The 13587-nt window shown below is 45.5% G+C and overlaps 1 protein-coding gene across 1 annotated transcript in view; it reads left to right on the plus strand.

The window, feature by feature from the left end:
- GIGYF2 (GRB10 interacting GYF protein 2) overlaps positions 1-13587 on the plus strand; it is a 153986-nt gene that overhangs the window by 6519 nt on the left and 133880 nt on the right. Inside the window, exon 2 of the mRNA XM_065411184.1 lies at positions 7968-8097. Within this exon, the coding sequence (XP_065267256.1) occupies positions 8068-8097 (30 nt within the window). The 5' untranslated portion in view covers positions 7968-8067. The remainder of the gene's footprint in view (positions 1-7967; positions 8098-13587) is intronic.

Genomic DNA, 13587 nt, shown 5'->3' on the forward strand with positions numbered 1-13587 from the left:
GATGCTGTAAGCTTGTAAGTATAGACATGGCCTTAGTTTGCAGTGTGCTGACTGTATGACTTGGCATCATAATATGTGGCATGTTAGTGGAACTGCTGGGGAAGAGCACTGCTCTGGTACAGAGCAAGAAACATTTACCAGCCACCTGCTAGCCAGAGACTCATATAAGAGGGTTTTTTGTGTGTGTGTGTGTTGGACACTAGTAAGGCCTAGAGGCATCATTTTGGTGAGAAACTCAGTTTCTACTTCAGCCAGTAGGGAAGGGTGCTGTCCCTAGATCGGGGTGGGCATACTTTTTGGGCCGAGGGCCACATCTGGCTGGGGAAATTGTATGCAGGGCCGGGGCAGGGGGTTGGGGTGCACAGGGGTGCAGGGTGCAGGCAGGGGGCTTAGGGCAGGGAGTTGGGGGGGCTGTCAGGGGGCAGGGGTGAGGATAGGCTTCGGGGCAGTTGGGACAGGGAGCAGGGGAGTTAGATAGGGGGCGGGGGTCCCGGGAGGGGGCGGTCAGGGGACAAGGAGCAGGGGGTGTTGGATGGGTTGGAGGTTCTGAGGGGGGCAGTCAGGGGGCAGGGAGTGGGAGGGGGCAGATAGGTGGCGGGGGCCAGGCTGTTTCAGGAGACACAGCCTTCCCTACCCGGCCCTCCATGCAGTTGTGCAACCCCGATGTGGCCCTCGGGCCAAAAAGTTTGCCCACCCCTGGTGTAGAGAGATGTATGTTTTAAGTCTCCTGGGTAAACACTGAATTGCTTGAAAAGGGAGAGTTATTTGTTTCTTCTCTCGTGTTCACATGTTCATGATGATATTTCAGCATGTGTTGGAAAAATGGCTGAGGGTGAGAGAGAGTATTGCTTGGCTCTTCTCCAGAGTTCAGGTCTCCCAAAGTTTAAAACATGTAGCAGCCCTAAAGGTGTAAATTACAATCAGAAGAGCTTTGAAGTGGGCAATGATGACTTCCCTAAAATTACAAATTTTGTTGAGCTTGTCGCTTAGAATGTGAACTTCTGTTCTGCATTTTGTCTACTTTGATTTTGCTTTATACTACCCATGGGGGATGCCACAAGAAGGCAATCAGAACTTGGACAAGATGCCACTAGTAAGGATATGATTTATTCATCGAGGTCACGGATTCCGTGACTTTAACAGGCCTCCATGACTTCTTTGGGTTCAGCCCACACTGCAGCAGCAGGGGTTGGAGCGGTCTCATCTCCACCCCCTTGTGGCAGCAGTGGGGTCTGGAGCTATCCCATGGTTTCACCCCCCCCACCCCCACCCCCGTGGCTGCAGCTGTCCCATTCCCCCTACCCCAGCGGGGCCTGGAGCTGTCCCACTTCTCCCCCCTCCCCTCACTCCCAGTGGCTGCGGTGGGGGCTGGAGCTGTCCCGTCCCGTGTGGCGGTCAGTGTCTCCCCCTCCCATTTATTAGTAAAACTCACAGACAGGTGGCGGGCTTCTGTGAATTTTTGTTTGTTGCCTGCGACCTGTCTGTGAGTTTTTAATAAACATAACCATGACAAAATCTTAACCTTAGCCATTACCCTCAAAACTTCATGGCAGACTATCATGGATGAAAACAGCCTTGTTTAGCCGTTTCTGAGAATCATGGTGGGGAAAACTATGTTTTGCCCATGTTTAAAAAAGATCTTACAGCCATTTAAGTGAGAAGCTCAGGTATCTCCATTTGGAGAAAGGGCTTAACATTTGATAGGGGGCTTGCCGTGGTGTCAGGGATGTGTCTTCTGTCTGTGTGAAAATTTACCCAAATTGGTCCACACTGAGGGGAGAAAATAGGAACAGGGAGTATGAGCAGAAGGGGACTGGCTGGGGTGGGTGGGACAAAGCAGAAGAGTCTGTAACTACTAGAGGGCACTCTATACGGAACCTGGAATTGAACCTATTATTCCCAACTCTCGACATTCTGTTGCTGTCTAGCAAATAGCTTGTGAGACACCTGTCATCTCCCCTCTAGGGCATGTCCACATAGAAAATAGTAGCAGCCTTCTCCTGCTACCAGATACTCCCTTCACTCAAGAGGGAGAGGAATGGGCTGTGGATCTGAAGATGATGACCCATATGCGGGTCATTATGGTTCCACATGATGGCACTTTTGATTTTTCAATGTAAGTTTTAAAAAATGTAGGAAATTACATTAACTGTAGGAAGTAGAAGAATGGTCTTCTCGTTAAGGCATTTGAATTCTGTCTTGGAGAATTGGATTTTATCCCTTTCTGTGCCACAGAGTTCCTATGTGATGTTGCGCAGGTCACATAAACCAAAATTTCCACAGGCGACCACTGTGTGATGCTGATTTTCTGGACAACCAGCTTGAGACATTTGTTGTCTGATGTGCAGAATACTCCCAACTGTAAGGTCGGTGGGAGCTGGCCTCTGAACATAAAATGTGCTTATCCCTTCTTGGCCACATGGCAGCCTGCGTGTACATCATTGCCTTTGCTCACCTCCACCTTCTCTGCCTACAGATGTGGCTCCAGAGAGTTTACTCACTCCCGACGGCATGCTATGGACCTTATGCTGACTGCTTTCCCACCCCCACCCCCCCCCGGTGCTCTCTTACCTACACAGACCTGTTGCAGGTCTGTCCACCACTGGAGGAATCCCCTTCCTCCCATCCTCCACGGACAGGCGATCATACAGACACATCCCTTGCAGAATGGGGAGCGCACATGGGAGAGCGCATGATGTAAGTGACATGGACCCCTCGGGAATCCAGATGCACATCAATATTCTGGAACTCCGGACAGTACGGAGAATGTGTCAAGCATTTCTTCCATCTGTTGGCTCCCATCATGTTCTCATCGTGTCAGACAACACCACCACCATTTATTACATCCAAAAACAAGGGGACACTAGGTTGACTGCTGTGTGTGCTGAGGCGGCCAATCTATGGGATTGGTACGTTGCCCACAAGATCCTGTTGTTGGCAGCCTATCTTCTGGATACTCAGAATGTGATTGCAGACTCTCTCAGCAGAAGATTAGTGGTCAATCACAAGTGGGAACTCCACAACACTGTAGTAAGTGACATTTTGAACCCATGGGGGACTCCAACTAGAGACCTCTCTGCCTTCCACTCCAGCAACAAATGCAGCACATACTGCTATAGAGCAGCGGTTTTCAAACCTTTTTTTTCTGGCAACCCAGTTGAAGAAAATTGTTGTTGCCTGCGACCCAACAGAGCTGGGGCAGAGGGTTAGGGTGCGGGAGTGAGGACTGCGCGGTGGGGATGGGAATGAGGGGTTCAGGGTGTGGGAGGGGGCTCTGGGCTGGGGCAGGGGGTTGGGATGTGGGAGGGGGTCAGGGCTCTGGGCTGGGGGTGCAGGGTCTGAGGTGGGGATGGGGATGATGAGGTTGGGGTGCAGGAAGGGACTCCAGGTTTGGAGGAGGGCTCAGGGCTGGGGCAGGGGATTGGGGTGCGGGCTTACCTCCGGCAGCTCCTGGTCAGTGGCATAGCTAGGGTGCAGAGGCAGGCTTCCTGCCTGTCCTGGCACCGTGGACTGCACTGTGCCCCAGAAGTGGCCAGCAGCAGTTCCGGCTCCTAGGTGAAGATGCGTGGCTCTTGCCCACAGGCACCATCACCCCCAGCTCCTATTGGCTGGGAACCGGCCAATGGGAGTGTGGAGCCAGTGCTTGGGGCGGGGGCAGCATGCGGAGCCCCATGGGCCCCCCCTGCGCCTAGGAGCCAGACCTGCTGCTGGCCGCTTCCGGGTAGGGGCTACTAGTTTTACTACTAGTTTTACTTCTGGGTGCTGAGCAAGGTGACCCAGTGCCTTGCATTCCACAACCCGAACTTTGAAAACCACTGCTCTAGAGGATATCGGTATCCACTCCCAAGGCGATGCTCTCATACTTTGCTGGTCGAACCAGAGCAACTATGCCTTCCCCCTTCTACCACTCCTGCCAATAGTCCACAAGATCAGGCAAGAGTGAGCCACAGTCATTCGGAGTGCCTCATTCTGGCCAAGACAGTTCTGGTTTCTCAACTTAGTCTGCATGTTAGCCTGTCCCCCACTTCCCATCCCCACTTTCCCCAAGCTGCAAACACAATAGCACAGACATCCCAATCTGTAGATGCTTCACCTCAGTGTATGGTATTTGGATGGGCATCTTCTCTAGAGTGGGAATGTTTATCTGAAGTGCAAGACATCCTCTCGAGCAGCAGGAAAGAGTCCTCTAGGCGTTCCTGCTGGGTCAAGTGGAAATGCTTTGCCTCCTGGACCCAACAGAAAGGGCTTTCCCCAGAGGAAGTGGAGATTCCTTTTCTTTTGGATTACCTCCTGTTCTTGAAGATGTCAGGGCTCACCCTCAACTTTCTCAAGGTCTACATAGTGGTAGTCAGTGCCTTCCATCCCTCTGTGGAAGGACACACTGTATTTACACATCCATTGACTACTAGGTTTTGGAAAGGTCTCCTCAGAACTTTCCTACCCAGTGGGACCTCAGCTTCATTCTTGTGGCACTAATGAAACAGCCCTTTGAACTGCTGGCTTCATGCTCTATGTCCCTCTTTTCCACGCAAGTCACCTTCCTTGTGGCTATCACTTCAATGAAAAGGGTAGGTGAACTTGGGGTCATGATGGCAGACCCCCCTTTCACCACTTTCTATAAGGACACAGTCTCTCTGTGGCTACATCCCAAGTTTCTACCAAAGGTCATAGCCCAGTTTAATCTCAACCAACCCATACACTTTACCTGCTTTCTTTCCAAAGCCTCTCACGTCGGCAGAGGAACAATGACTTTGGTCCCTTGACGCCTGCCAGGCCTTGGCCTTCTACCTGCAGAGGAGAAGACCTATCAGGAGGTCTCCTAGATTGTTTATCATGATAGCTGAGAGAGTTAAGGGGCAAGCAGTCTCCACACAAAGAATCTCCAAGTGGATGTTTGGGTGCATTACAATCTATCAGTTGTTTGGGCAGACTCCACCCCTTGGGGTGAGAGCCTATTGCACGTGAGCCCAGGCGTGAACTATAGCCACCCTCCATGATGAACCACTTCAAGACACATGTAGGGCGGCCACGTGGAGTTCAGTACATACCTTCACTGCACGTTACGCCTTGGTGCAGAACTCTGCAATGGATGCCTCATTCGGTGTGGCTGTCCTCCACACAACCATTCTATCCTCATCCTTGCACCTTCTTCCGAATTAGGTACTGCTTCTTAATCACCCTCAGTGGAATAAAGTAGGAACCATCACTCAGAGAAGAGGAGGACATTACTTATCTGTAACTGGAGGTTCTTTGAGATGTGTGGTCCCTATCTGTATTTCAGTTCCCATCCTCCTCCTCTTCTGTGGATCTGTTCAGTTTGCGATGGAGAAGGAATTGAAGATGCGGTCTATCCGCCCTGCCCTTTATTACCTCAGATGAAACCATGAGATGAGGCAAGGGCATATGTGCGGACCAAAAGACACTACGATTTTCTGCTCCTGGAACACATGGCATGCATGTGTAAACCCTCAGATAGGGACCACACGTCTTGAAGAACCACCAGTTACAGGTACATAATCTCTTTTTTTTGCAATTGTAAGTAATAGAAAATTTTAAATGAAATATCCTGGCACTTGCCCAGGAAATCTTGCTATTTGCCATGGATAAGTAACTGGATTTTTCAAGCTCTGTAATTTATTGTAACTTATGAATTGTATAGCTGTGACTTCATTAATCAAACTTTTTCTTCTGCGGAGGAAAGCAGTGGTGGTTCCTAAGTAGGTATTTGCTGGTGTGTCTTATTGCTCATTGATATCAAAAGAGACTGTACAAATTGCCTTGTTTCTTCCTCTGCCCATGATCAAATTAGGGGTGCTGCAAGTGGTGTCTGGGACCAAATATCCTATTATCTAAAATAATTGTATCTCAGATTGAATTGCATTATAGAGCTTAGATTCACTAGTGGAACCCACTTAATTCGTTACCTCTTTTAGCATTTCTTATTGCTGGGATGTCCAGCTGCAGTCTGCTTTTGTGTATTGAGGACACGTTAACCTTATGAAGAAATAAATTACTCCCTTGTCTTCATGATATTCTTCATTTGTGTTTTGTTTTGTTTTGTTAGGTTTGTTTATTTATTTATTTATTTTTAGGCTAACACTTTTAAAGAAGAGTAGAAAAGAAGAAAATGGCAGCAGAAACTCAGACACTTAACTTTGGGCCTGAATGGTGAGTCTTTTCTGTTTTGTCAGAGTTTGGGACCTTGTTCTGAAAACTAGGAAGGCTTTATGGACATGTATATTTGGGAGGAGGGAGAGGCTGAATGGGTTATAAAACTGAATTGGATACAGTGTCTGTTAATCACTTACTCAAATCTAGTTCTGGTCTATAGTGACTAAAAGTAATCTTCATCATATGACTGCTTAGTGCTCTGTGTGAAAGGAATTGGAGGTTTCATGTCATTGTAATAACTAACACATACACATCAGACTCTCCAGAATGTCCAAGGAATGAACAAGAAAGGTGAAGAACTATCTTGATGCTTGAGATGGTTGATCCTTGTATATGAGGCATATTGGTGAGGAAACTAGTACTTACACTACCCATGATGGACTTTTTCTACAGATACATAAGCCTTCTGTTTTCAGTTTTGAAAATAAAAACTTGTAAGGTGGAGTGTCTGAGAAATTTGTACCCCTTTTCCCTCCCACCACATTCACAGTATTTATTCATAAGAAAAAATACCCATGTTAAGAGTGGGCTTCTATGCATGCATTGTTGGAATGTTGCATCATCTTGCAGTGATTGTTTGAGAGTCTTATTACAATACCCATCCAATGTGCTTTGTCCTTGACCTGATAAAGACTGTTCTAGAGGTGTGATGGTAGTTCAGTATTTGCCCCTCTTGCTTATTCAGTCTTGACCTCTCTGCTGAGACTGTGCACAAAGATATCAATTGATGGATAAATTATTGGGGGGAGGGGCCATACTTTAAAAAGGATGTAGAACAATTGGAGAGGGTTCAGGAAAGAACTACAGGATGATTTGTTTGGAAAATGTCTTATAATGAGAGACTTAAGCTTAATCTCAATCTTTTCAGTTAATTGAAAAGAAGGTTGAGAGGTTGACTTGATCACTGAGTGTACCTATACAGGGAGAAAATATACTACATGGTTGTTTAATCTAGCAGTCCAGTCATAACTAGAGCCACAGTGGTAGGAAGCCAAAGCTAGAAAAGTAAGGCACAAATTATTAATGGTGAGGGTAATTAAACATTGAAACAGTTTACGAAGGGATGTGGCAGATTATCCCTCCATCACTTGAAGTCTTAAATGAAGACTGGATGTCTTTTTAATGGAGTTCATTGTCTCAGTCCCACTTCTTTGTGGGGTGGTGTCCACATCAGGAAAATCATCATATTAATTATTCTTGTTTGTGATCTTAGAAGAGGTTCCGAGAAATGTACAGCTCTTGCACACCTAAAGATAGTTCTTCTGATTTAGGGAGCAGACACAATTTGCAGACATGTTTGAAAGCAGTAATCTAAAAATGTGTTTAAAATACTAAAATTGTCTAATGTTTGCAGGACATTTTATAAAGCTTAAAATTGTTTATTTTGGTATTGTTTTAGACTAAGAGGTAAAGTACGGCTTCCAAGAAAGGTAATCCATGGGGTGTAGAAAAGTAATTGTGAGACCATGCCATCTTCTAATGCTTTGGTGGATAGTGTTTCCTGATGTGCTTGTAGGGAGAAATTTAATTATACATCAGCAGAGTGTTGTTGTTATGCTGGTGCCATTGTGTGGTAAGCAGGGTTTCTTTTAAAAAACAAAAACAAAACAAAACAAAAAACCTAGTCCTGGGATTTTTTCCTCTACTGCTATAGGGTATCTGTGAAGCCAATCTGTTCCAATTGTTGGATTTATTTTATCCATCTCAAGCTCTATTTCATGTCTGGTTCAGTGATATGATAGCACAGGTATAGATTCTGTCCAGTTTAATTTTGTTCCTCCTCTGCTTTGTTCTAGGCTGCGAGCTCTATCCAGTGGCGGGAGCGTGACTTCGCCTCCCCTTTCTCCTGCTTTGCCAAAGTACAAACTAGCAGATTATCGCTATGGGAGAGAAGAAATGTTAGCACTTTTCCTAAAGGATAATAAGGTGTGTGGGGGGTGGGAGAGGGAGGGTAGGAAGAAGGCTTGTCTGTAATCCCACAATCTTGTAATTATGGAAAGAGGTCTCTCTGTACAATGTGTGCCCAGTTTTTTTTTTTTTTAATGCATATTCCTTAGTGGAGAACAAAAGTGCAGGTTATTTGTATATGTCCATGTGGTTTTCTCTCTAGGTGCACATGTGCACCATGCATATGAGATTGGAATATTTTGGCCAGAAGTGTTCATGGGGGCATGCCTGCAACCTGCATGTCCTAGTGTCCCCTCCTCCCACCTGAGGACATAAAGGGTGGAGCAGACCCAACTGCCCTTAGTTCTTACCACTCCTGGCAGCAAGATGGAACTTAGCAGTGTCCATCTGCTATCCTGCAGCTCTGCTCTTTTAGTTAAGGTTTAGAGTTTTTGTAGTGTAGTTACAGTAGCTATCTGCCTTGGCCTGTTGGCAAGAAGTTAAATCCTGCACCTACTCTGGTCACTGATCATTCCACTTTGGCATTGGTGCTTTCAATGACACCTCCTTTGGTACTGATACCCTTGGTTCTGCCTCGCTTGGTACTGTCCTTTCCAGCTCCTAAAAACCTTGTCATTATGCCAGTATCCATTATTCAGTCCAGTGGCAGTAACAGGCTTCTGTCAGTATCTGAACCAAAGATGTTCAGACTAATAAAATTGTTATCCACCAAGCTCCTCTGGAGCCCCTCTTTCTGATTTATAGACATATATCCTGGTCTCCTCAGCCTCTATCAACACCTGAGGTTGGCTGCCCTGTATGAGGAAGTGTATTCCTGTCTTTTCTTTGTCAGATCATAATAGGGAACCTTCTCCTAGATTGGTCCCCTAATCTCCAGTGTCTATGAATGGAAGTCTAGAGGGCACTCTTCTCATTGACACCAAAAGAGGCATGGGTTGGACAGAATCCAGACCCTATGGGTATCTCCACCTTAGTGCCATATACCATACCTGATGTCATGCAAACCTGGCCTTACTGGCCACTTTGGAACCCTAAAACTCTACTTCCTAGACCTCAGTCATCGAAAGTTCCTTTGTCTCATCACAGGTCTCTTTCTACAAGGCCTTCTGGAGTCCTCATGTTGTGAAGCATGTGGCCAAAAATGGGGAGGATCGGGAAGAAGAATAGCTCCTACAGTACCAGTAGTCATCCCATACACCTTCCCAGATGCAGCTGTTAAGCCTAATTTACCATCTGCTATTGATAACTTTAAGGCTTTTCAAGACCTGTTAAAACATATAGCAGACATTGGGAGTGGCCCAAGGAAGTCAATAAATTATTTAACATGTTGCATCCCACAATATCAGGCAGGTTAGCCCCACCACATATGAAGTTATTTTCAAACCTGCCAAGGACTTAAGGAAATCACTGGCCTCCAGCCCTGCAACTTCTGAAAGATCAGTGTGTCCTTGCTAGATCCCTCCTTAAAGGTTCCAGTATTTTTATGTTCACCCTGCCCCAGTTCACTAGAGGTCGCTGCAGTGCAGGAGAAAATAAAACCAGGACTTGCTAAGATGACTCCTAAGGAGAGGGACCTAAAGAAACAAGACGTTTTTGGGAGAAAAGTTTACTCTTCAGTCAACCTTCAGGTTCTTATAGTAAATTTATTAACCTTTGACAGTGATATATGTCTACCTCTAGTAGGATAAGATCTCCCATTTTGTAGATAAACTACCTCAGGACTCTATGGAGGAGCTGAGGTCCATTCTTACTGACTGCCAAGACATTGTTGCAGGCAGCTCTAGATGTGAGAGCTATGTCTACTTCTATTACCATATTGAATCTTAATGGCTGAAATCATCAGATGTACTTAAAGAACTAGGGTCACCATTGAGGAGGTGCCATTTGAAGGGTCTGACTTAATTCTAACATGGATGAAGTGCTACATTCTTTGAAGAATTCCAGGACAATTCTTTGCTCCCGGGGCCTTTATCCTCCAGCTTGGAGGAGGAGAGAGGATAAACCTCAAAGAGAATGCTCATATTACCAGCAGAAATCTGCTGAGCCTCCCAGAAAGAAACCCCCTTCTTCCAGTGAAGAAGCAATTCAGCCTTCTTTTCAGCTACCACTCAGGTTGCATCTGGATCCAGGCAGCAAGTTAGACATCATGGTCAAGAACCCTGGGCTGATCTGACCGGATGTATTCCTGCACTGCCTCCCCTCCTGTTTGGCATCTGCCTTTTTTACTTGTTGGAGGTCTGAACTGCAATTGCTGTGGACCATTGGGTTCCAGTATTCGTCAACAAAGGATTTTGGTCCAGTTTGAGTGCCAGCCCCTGTGCCCTTCAAATCCAGCCCTCCTCAAGGACCCCTCTCATAAGATGCTGTTTAGACAAGAGGTGGACTCCCTTCTATAACTTGGAGTAGTGGAGGATGTGCTTCTCAAGTTGGGGGGGGGAGGGAGGTTATCCCAAAGAAGAAAGGAGGATGGCTTCTCATTCTAGACCTCAGCAAGTTCATCCATTGTTTGATGAATGATAGTCACTCTAGGCATCCATAATACCTTCTGTAGATCTTCTGTAGATCTAAAACCTTCTGTAGAACTTTAGTTTGCAGCTCTTGACTTCCAGTATGCATATTTCTGTCTCTGTCCATCCAGTAGGCAGTTAATACCTTGTTTCCTAGTGTGTAGCTCACACTTATCTGCACGGAGTTCTGCCTGTAAGACTTTCCATGGCAACAAAAAAGTTTAGCAAGTGCCCAGCAGCTGACCTATCCATACCCTGAAGGAATGGCTGATTTGAAGGCAAATCTCTTCAGAAGGTACCTCACTCAATAAGAATAGTCCTCAAGCTCTTTATCTCCAGTGAGAGTCGGTGCAAACCATGAGAAATCCACTTTTATTCCGACTCAGACAATTTGAGTTCAGGACCACTCCTATGAACTCTAAAACAGCAAGAGCCTGAAGAAATTCTGTGCCATTGTGGACATCATCTCAGAATTGAAGAGTCATCCCCAGGCTTCAGTGTGAGACTGCCTCAGCTTATTAGGTCACATGGCAGCTTGCGCTTTAATGACACTGCATTCAAATTGTCACTTTTTCCCCTATAGGGATGATTGAAGTCTGTTTTATCAGCCCAGCAGATACTGCATAGACTTACAGGTTTCAGTCCCTCCAGAATTGCTGTCCTTTCTAGTCTCCTATAAGGATCCATAAAAAATCTGCCAGGGCATACTTTATGCTTCACGCCTCTCTACCTCGAATGGGGTAATAGGTTTTCTGGGAAGCATCCATGTGAGCTCCACATCCTATCTTTGGTCCCCAAAAGAATCTCATATCCATATAAACATGCTGAAGCTGAAAGCCATACATTTAGCATGTAAAGCTTTCCTGATCCTCCTGCAGGGAGCCGTGATTCAAACTCTGAAAGACGATACTACAGCAATGCACACTGTGTCAGCAGAGAATGGAGAGTGAGATAATCTCCTCTGTCAGGAGACAATACATTTATGGAAGCAATGCATACAACATTAGATTACTTCCACAGCTGTATTGACCAGATTATCCTTACAGGAAGTACTCCAACAATCAAGAAGGGGCTCTCAAGGATTCTGTCCTCCAGCAAATCTTCCTCTAATGGGGACCCTGATTCTTCGACTTAATTGTCACCAACTTTAACAAAGTGTCAAATGTTATGCTGAAGAGGAGGGTGCCCCCCACACGTTTCCAATCCTGTAGGTGAGAGATGTTGAAATGGATCTTTAATGGCCCACAGCTGGGCAGATTGTTACCAGTACCCGTGAAAATTCGGATTCAATTTGCTCAGTGCACAGCAGTTTGAGAGAGAATTACACAAGCAGTAAAAGGTTATATAATACAGCTTCCTAATAAGCTTCAATTCCCCAAGCATATACCCTCAGTAACTATGTTGGCCCTACACAGTATCCTGATTGGCAAAGCAGATATAGCTTTGCCAAGCAGATATAGCTACCAGTCCTAGATGGAGTCTTCTTTTCTTCTCAAGTACTTGGTCTGTTAAATGTCCCCCGAAGCAGGGTCTTGGTTACCCTGAGGCCCTCTGGTTCAAAAGTCTTAGAAAAGTCTCTCGTAGCAAGGGGTTGATTACCCTGGGACCCTGTGTCTTACAGCGTCATGGACCTCTTCAGCTGTTAATAGAGGAACTAAGAACTATATGATATTCTGAACATTTATACCCCTTGCTCTCAAAGGAGACACATGTCCTCGAAATATGCCCTGTGGGTGTTCCATTCCTGGTTTTTCTAATTAATTTTTTAGAAGGGACTGCAAGATTGAGACCAAAGATCAGTTGACGTTTACCTTCTCATCTATCATTCACTTGAGCTCTTAGTGTGGTGCCATCCTAAAGGGTAATTTTGACCTGGGTCATTCAGTACCAATCTCACTAATCATGTTTTCTGTGTTTTCTTTACTTGGTGAGCTGGCCATCGGCTGACATGACCAAAATTTCAAGTTGAAAATACACACACAGATAGAGCCTCTGGTTAACCATTCAAATGCAATTTCAGCACTCTCAGTACATTTCCATACCAACTGTCTGATGCGACAAGATCCCTGCTCCCAGAATCCTCTAGCAAATTCAGACGTACCAAACCATACCAAACTTGTGTTTTCCACATTGAATTCCCAGCGTCTTCAGAAAAATGACAGGACAAAGCCTTACTAACAATAGCCTCAGTGTTTGTACTCCTGACTCAATACCTCTGGATGCAGCCTCCAATTGCTCTACCAGACCTGTCAAGTTATTTCCCAAGATCATGGCTAAATCCTGCCCCCAGTCCTTCATCTCTGCATCTGACCATATGCACATTTGCTAGCTGAGCATTGTGAACAGAAGGTGCTCTTCTGAAGTGCAGGACACTCTGATTCAAAGCAGAAAGGCTTCTACGAGGCTAACGTATAGATTAAAGTGGTAGAGACTACTATCCAAGCTCCTCAGCATTTGCTAGATGTCACTGTCTAGTAGTGTTTTGGGCTATTTATTATTTTGGAAGTAAACAATTCTCACCATTTGCTCAATTAGAGTCCACTTAGCTGCAATTTGAGCCTCTCACCCTTCTATTTAAGGTCACACTATCTTTTCACATTCCATAGTTATGAAGTTAGTGAAAGGTATGGTCCATAGTTTCCCTCTACTTGGCAGCCCCTCTCTTTTCTAAAATCTTAAATATTGTCTTTCTGGCCCTGATGGATCCCTCCTTTGATCCTTTGCAATCTCTATCACCTTTGACTAACAGGGTGAGCGAGATCCAAGCGTTGATGGCAAAGCCTCCTTATGCATTATTGTATAAGGATAACATGACTCTCAGACCTCACCCAAAGTTCTCACCTAAAGTAGTCTCAGATTTACACCTGGATCAGTTCATATCCTGGTATTTTTAGCTATGCTGCATTTGACTTCTGGAGAGATTTAAGTCTCATACACTGGATGTGTTGATAGCACTATTATAACTCCCTCAGTAGGAAAAAACCCTTCTTCGAGTGATTGC

The sequence above is a fragment of the Emys orbicularis genome, chromosome 9 (genome assembly GCF_028017835.1).
Source record: "Emys orbicularis isolate rEmyOrb1 chromosome 9, rEmyOrb1.hap1, whole genome shotgun sequence".
NCBI lineage: Eukaryota > Metazoa > Chordata > Testudines > Emydidae > Emys > Emys orbicularis.